General features: G+C 38.6%; 1 protein-coding gene across 2 annotated transcripts in view; it reads left to right on the top strand.

Moving 5' to 3' along the window:
* The first annotated feature begins 3257 nt into the window (after positions 1-3257).
* LOC138019330 (activating transcription factor 3-like) overlaps positions 3258-7500 on the top strand; it is a 5512-nt gene continuing 1269 nt past the window's right edge. Inside the window, exons 1-4 of one of the 2 annotated variants that reach the window (XM_068866080.1) lie at positions 3258-3506; positions 4304-4480; positions 5767-5877; positions 7339-7500. The exon at positions 7339-7500 is cut by the window's right edge and continues 1269 nt beyond it. In XM_068866080.1, the coding sequence (XP_068722181.1) occupies positions 3378-3506; positions 4304-4480; positions 5767-5877; positions 7339-7500 (579 nt within the window). In that variant the 5' untranslated portion in view covers positions 3258-3377. Of the gene's footprint in view, positions 3507-3786; positions 3926-4303; positions 4481-5766; positions 5878-7338 lie in introns of those variants that run through there. The other variant, XM_068866081.1, reaches the window with a different exon arrangement.

Below are 7500 nucleotides of genomic sequence, written 5' to 3'. Positions count from 1 at the left end.
TAAAATAGTATCTATGTATATATAGTCTTGGACAAAGGCAGTAGAAAGGAAAGAGCGGTTGAAGATGTAGACCAAATGAAAATTTGAAAATGTTTTGGTTTTTTATGCATGCGTGACAGATGTATTTGCTTGTGCGTTGTTTAATAGCGCGATGAGCGATGCTCTTCAAGTCTCGACATTTAACGATTTTTTGCAGTTCCAAGATAATGAGATATTTAGAAGGTGCACTGAGAATGCTCCCATATTTTGTCATAGCATATCTGCTATATCTACAAAGTCATTCTCCTCTCCTTTTTTAAGGTTCTAACAAAAAAGGACTGAAAAAATATATTCTCGCAGCAAATCTACATTGAAGGTAAAAATCCCTCGGGAGAGCGGAAATCAAGCATAAGACGACTGTCACGGCCAGGTGATAAAAATAATATTCTGGGAAAACCGGAAAGCAGCAGAGTTGTAAAAATCCAATCGAAAAGGTATCGTTGCGTAACCTGGAACCTTTTCGTGGATTTTCGCGCTTTCTGTAATTGAAAAGGAGGGGCTAGGAAAGAAGAAATTTCCGAACTTACAAGGGTTTTTTTTTTGTTTATTTCAAACGTATCATTCATCTAAGTCAAATTCAGGTCAATTATACCAGAAACGACTTTGTTCTCGCCCGGCTCCAAAATCCGCGGCATATACATTCACCCAACCGGAAGCTAATTTGGGATTTCGTGAGTTTCGTGATCAACGAATGCGGAACACAAACAAACGATGAGAGATGATCAATATTACGTAAATTGTTTTGATCTGAATCGGGGTTCCGTTTTTAATTAATATGGTCGTTTAGAAGATGAATCTGTAAATATAAACCGACATCATAATAGAAGGAGCTATCGAGAGATTGGAGCTTTTGTTTGTGTCATCCAGTGTCTAGTGGCGGCGGGTTCCTTATCACAAATTTAATGCATGTCACAATACCTTGGGGTGTTGGTTAATTACGAATTTCGAACTCGGACATGGTATTATTGAAGTCCTTTACCGATAAAATTATGGGTACATCACAAACAAGATTATTCTGAGCTAAAACGACGGTCATCATCTGGGCGAGTCGTCATACACTTAAAAAAAAGTGCAGGTTGACTTTTCAAGATTAACCAAATGCAATCCGTTTCAATCTTGTCCATTTTTGTCCATCCACGGATTTGTTTGACTTTGTGTTGGTCTTAAGTTATTAGTGGTTAGTGTGATGGTCTATTCTTCTTCACAGGCTTTTTGCGTGTCGTGAAATTAACTTAAATTGCGTGACCTCGTGGCCCGCGCACTGCAATGCTGGTCTGTGCAGACTGCTTGTCACAGATACAAAATTCAAGAAAAAGCAATTCTATTCACAAGTTTCTCGCTTTTTTTGTGTCTTTAAAAATCTTCACGAATCTAGGGATAATATCTAAAACTATCGATCATTTTATCAATGTAAGCGGTCCCAAACTACTATCCCACGAATATGTAACTATGTGGTATATTGAATCGGGAATTTCCCTGTTCGGTGCTCGTGAAAGCTGTTTAAACCGGATACACGCTGCAGATGTCATTAAGAGAGAAATGTAGCGTGCACAGATTTCTTGTTTATCCAAGAAAGAAAGCGGTATTATGCGAATATTTTCTTCGTGTTAAAAATAAGTTTTTATAGTGGCATTTTTATCAGAATGGGAGGGTCCTATCACACCTAAATTGCAGTCACACCCTTTAGCAGAAATTTTCTGAAAACGTTGAAAATTCTGTTTCATAATTTCCCGGAATTTTGGAGATGAGACTCCGTGAACACCGATTTGCATCGCACCGAAACACAATAATATAACCTTTGCTGCTGTCAGAGCTAATTCCAAAAAAAAAAATGTGAAAAATGCAAATCCTGGTCACAGGCTAATGTTATATTTATACACCCGTGGAGTTCACGACCAGGGTTTTCTCTAAACAATATCAAGATACATGTCAAATATGAATTTGTTTTTGCCCATTGGAAGTAATTAGGAAACTATGGCATTGATAACAGGCAGACCAATTAAATTATGATATCACAAAAATCAAGAACTCTGAAAAACCCGGCTTCCTTGTGCCAGCCAAGAGAATCTGCGCGGTAAATACAGGTTGAAATGGCGAGGATATTAATGTTTTACGTTCTCGTTGCTCTGTTCAGTTAGGAAATCTAACGCCCTCTCTCGAGTCCCCAAACATTGCAAAACTTGAACATTGGTCTGTAAGGCAGCGTACTGGGCTTTTAGAAACCGAATATCCAAAATCATCGGGGAAAATGAAATGAGGGTAAGTAACAATGCTATTGAAAACTGAAAGATATTGGCGCTCTAAAGGCGGTCATTCAAACTCGACTGATTGTTAAACTAGCTTTATTGCTTTGGTACCACTACGAATTTACGGCGTTCCATCGGACATCATGAAGAGGAAGAAACACCTGCAGAGCTCAGAACTCTTGCAGTCACATTCATTCACCCATGTGCTTTTTCCCCTCTTGACAAAGTTAAATTGAATATTTTATATGTTCGGAGTTAAATAAACAGGTAATGGTGTCGTAAGAGGCCACGCCTTGCCGAGCCTTTGTTATCGGCCTCGTTTTCTTCAAACTGGTATCTTGGGTTTAATTTTGCTCGATTTCTCAGAAAATATGCCATAAAATCTTCTTTGTGTAAAATAAACATTTTACGAAACAATTACACAAATGACCTACCCATTTATCATAACAAACCACAAAACAAGGAACAACAAAGTTCACTCTGTTAATGTCACTAATTTTACGCCCAAGAAATCAAATTTTCGAGACAAACTTCATGGTTTTGTTCTGTTCCGCCTTGCTTGTGTTATCAAATGTTGTTTTCATTTGAGGTCATCGTGCGTGACAAAATATTCCACTCTTTTGATTCACAAGATTGAATTACCTGGTTAAAGGTTTCCGGAAATTTGAGATAGACGTTTGGCTTAAAACGTTAACATCTAGTTTAGTTTCTTTCCTTTCCGGCGAAATCGATTAAACTTCTTACGACATACTGCTGTCCTCCAACTTTCCATAGAGTGCAGTGTCGTTATCCAAAACGAGAAGTTGCGTGACTTTTCCGGGACTACCGGAAGTACATTAGCATGTCTCTTTTCCAAGAATCGACGCTTTCTGACGCTTTCTCAGAAGAAAGGTAAAACCAAATATTGAATATTCCATGAATATTTTGGAGCTTAAAATAGATACATTACTACAATCAAACCCTTATGCAAATTTATGACTAGGGCATATAAAATGACACAGTTTGCGGCGTTTTCAATGGGTTTTTCCCGCGAGATTTAGAATCTTTAAATAATCCCCGGGTAGGCAAAACTCTCACTTTTTCGAAACGAGCATGCAAGGAGAGTGTTTGCGACTTATAAATTCAACAATGATGGATAGTATTGATTTTGTCGGAACTTTACCACGGCAAGAGTTGGATACACAATGCTTCGGGATCCACAGCCCTTTCCAAAGCAGTGAGGTAAAAGTTTTGTAACTTACAATTTTACATGTCACCGTTTGCGAACGCCAAGGACCGTGCAGGAGATTGATTAGAGAGATGCAAAGTGCACTGAAATAGTGGTCGGAAAAGTGTCGTCAACTTTATCAATAGAACTTTTTTAAGCTTAAAGTTGTGTGTTGTAAAGTATCAGTGACTTTTTGTTCCGAGACGACGCACATGTCTTGTGACCAAATTGTGATTATTTACGGTCAAGACGCCCACATTTACGTGTTGTGTAGGCGTCTATAATTATTAACGTACAATTCTCGGAAACACGCTATGGTCGAAGCTCCAATTCCCTTGTGTTCAGTCCAGAAGCTCGAGTTTGAACCGCAGACATGGTCGATCGAATCAACGAGCTCCAATCACAGGCTTTTTTCCCAACTTTTTCATACAGTGTAAAGAAGTGCATTTATTTAACATTCAATACTTCGAGGAAACGTTTCGCTTCATATTCTCTGACCAAAGTGGCTTTGATGTCGGTTTTGAGAAAACTGATTTATGATATGGACATTATCACTGAAAGTTCGCTTTCTTTCCGAAAGTCTTAACTATATATATATCATGTATATATACATATATATCGAAATAATTTTTCCTTAATTTGCAGTAGTCAGAGTAGTGTGTTCTTCACTATTAGAACCCGTTCGATCAGTTAGTATCCCGTGCTTAGCTTAGTGAAGAGATTGTTTTATCCAACCTATTAACTATTTTAACCTTTTATTGTCGTCCTTACAATCTGTTCAACATGTACTTTTAAAAATTTGTTCTAACAGATGCCTTCCATATATAACTATGAAGCGACCGCGATCGGCTTTGGCGAGATCGGACAGCCAGTAAAAAATGACCCCTGTGTAAAAGTGGAACTCATAAAGAAGATAAAGAAAAAATGCGAAGAAAACGGAAATGAACTACCGATTATAGAAAGAAAACAGCCTGAACCCCCCAAGCCGGTAGGTTTTCTCCGTGTTTGTGTAAAGATGATGTAAATTCATTGCGAAGCGATGTGTTATTTTCAGAGATATAAGGAACTTTTCCTCTAACGGTATTGTTTTTCTTCGTTCTATCTGGCAAAACTGAAAATTTTTGTTTCTGTGGCTAATGTGAAATGTTTCAGTTTTCGACCCTCCTTTAATTGTTATCCATTCCTGAATTTCGCTTTCCAAAATTTTGGGGGATCTTTTGGAGGCTCCGCGGTTTAATTATTTTCTGGGGGAAAGAGTGAATTTCATTTGCAACGCTCGACAAAAAGAAAATCCAACCACATCATTAAAAAAAACTGCCCCTGTCGTGGAGTACTGAAAGACAGTACTCCACTGAGTAACTTCTCGCGATGCGATCGTCAACGAAAAATTCAGAAAGTTTGTATCGGGAAAATTTATTCAGCAGCGTTACCGAAACTTAAAACAAGCCACAGTAAAATAAACAACTGTAAACTGGGTAGTATGAAGGTTTGGTTTACTAGCTTAATTCTTTGAAAGTGATTGTCCAGTACGGCACTTGTTGCGCTTAGACTAAAATCTTGAACATTAAAATCTAAAATATCAAATATTCTCTCTTGGTGAACCCCTGATGTTGGCATGTTAGCTCATGTCGGATCAGTTTCGATTTCCTAGAGCAAAGGTAGCCGTTTAATTGGTGCCAAGTAGCAATAAAATCTTTGTCCCTCTAAGTCAATTAGTGTTAACTACCACCATTGCATGCGAAATAAACTAAGTAAAATCCAGCTTCAAGTTGGAAGGTATTCAACAATCGATTTCCCTTTGAAAACGTTTTTTACTCTTAGTGTTTAGACATTAACTAAGTACATTTTACTTAACGATGTGGCATCGTATTTTCTCGAAAATGGAGTCACCTCAATAGGCATTGTTTCCAGTTGTTCTTGGGACTTACATTGGTCCCAAGAAAAACAAAGAAAATGCTTATTCAAAATATGGGGGGACAAACATTTTCCGAAATGGCCAATTTAATAGGAAGACCTTAGACAGCAATGACCAGAACCAAGGTTGCTGACCAGCGGTTTTCCTTAAAACAATGATTTGCTGGGGGTGCTCAGTCTCGCGGGCTCAGAAAACAATGGTTGTGGTCATTTTTATTTAAGGTTTTTCTACTTACACCTGCTTCTTGTAAGTTGTCTTTTGGCGAAAACAGTATCAAGAAAAAAACTGAAACATGAGATGCATATTCTCGAGATTCATGGGCTAACCTGTTAGGTCGATATTTTTCTCTTTTTTTGCAGAGGGTTAAACAAGAAGACCCCGCCACCATAAAGAAGAGGAGGGAGAGAAACAAGATTGCTGCAATGAAGTGCAGGAAACGCAAGCGAGAGCGCATCATGAAATTAAAAAAAGTACGTGCTTGTTTTGCATCAAGAAAAAAGCTTTTTAACGATTCCTAAAAATAAATTGGTACGAGAGGTTTTCGAGTAAAAATATAGAATGAAAGGTTAACATTTGCATGCTAAAGTTGTCACCAAAGATTTCCAATCTCGCCCCCAGGGGTGCGATTCCTTTGGTCAGCACTGTGGGAACGAGATTGGATGATTTCACGACGTTGTTAGACCTTGTTATGCAGAGTACCGCAAAATGGTTGCGGCTAAAAATGCGTGCCGCGCGTGCAGCACGATTGTTTTTTCTCTTTTAACCAATCATGTTATTGCTTTTGGAGTTGACGTCACCGTCGTCGTTTATTAAACGCCCTATGGCGGCCAAAAATGTATTCTTTTGTTTATGTGCTAATGAGACTCACTAGACTCGCTCTCAAGCAACCTTTCTTTTGTATTTTGTCCATGCAAACGAGGCTAGTGAGGCTAATTAGCACATAAACAAAAGAATATTTTTTTGGCCGCCATTTATGCATTCAGTCTATTAGAGCACGAAAAACCTTAAATAGCAATGACCACAACCAGCGCGTGATCAGGTAAACAGGTGTGAAAAGGAAGCCATGAGGTAGTCATAATTGCGCAGTTTTCTTTTTTCGAGAGTCGTATTCGATTTCGTGGCTATGATTTCCCGAAGTTTGTCCGATGCCCTACCCCGGAACTGATCTAATCGTTGAGCGGTTGGTAATTAACAGTAGGGAGCTTAAGCACGCCCGTTTTTGAGACGCGGACGGCAACCGGAAGTGAATATTTCGCACGCCAGGATAGCGGTCTCTCCCAGATTTTTAAACTTAGGGTATCTAAGAGTGAAAAGATACTTAAAGATATAAATGTGGTTGTGTGGAGACAAGTTAAAAGGGAGAACAACTCACTTCCGGTTGCCGTCCGCGTCTCAAAAACGCGGGTGCTCAAGCTCCCTAACAACAATACGGACCCCCTAAGCAAGGACGACGACGACGGCTACGAGAACGTTGTCTAAAAGTATTATTTCCCGTTACTGTAATAATTTTGCGATTACTGCATGTCGCTCGGTTTGGAAAGCGTGAATACACTGAGAACGGTGTAGATCCACATGACCTCAAATTTGATCATTTCACGTCGTTGTCAAGACTAGAACGGCAAAGAAATGTATCAAATGTAAAACGCACGTGCAGGGCGTGCAGAACTGTTATTTTTGTTATTTAAACCCATTGTTTTTATTTTTCAACATGGCTGCTCTGACGTCAGCTGAAAACCATCTATTGTCTTTCGTTACGGAGCCAGCCATAATTAGCTGCGTTCTTGGAGCCATGCAATCAATAATGTATAATAATAATAATAATAATAATAATAATAATAATAATAATAATAATAATAATAATAATAATAATAATAATAATAATGCTGATAGATTACGTAACGAATAACAACTTCTCTCTTTTTATGTCACAGAAAACCAACGAGTGTCTAGCACAAAAGACTAGGTTGGAGATGGAAAAACGTGAACTCCAGAAAGAGTGCAAAAAACTGAGGGATACTTTACTGGGGCACCAGTGCAAACTAAGAAAGAGTGTATCAAATCCGCAGACTACAACTTCGACCGCAGATTCCAAG

Source organism: Montipora capricornis, chromosome 10 (assembly GCF_036669925.1).
Source record: "Montipora capricornis isolate CH-2021 chromosome 10, ASM3666992v2, whole genome shotgun sequence".
Lineage (NCBI taxonomy): Eukaryota > Metazoa > Cnidaria > Anthozoa > Scleractinia > Acroporidae > Montipora > Montipora capricornis.
The sequence above is the reverse complement of the archived record's forward strand: the minus strand, read 5'-3'. Positions and strand labels throughout refer to the sequence as shown.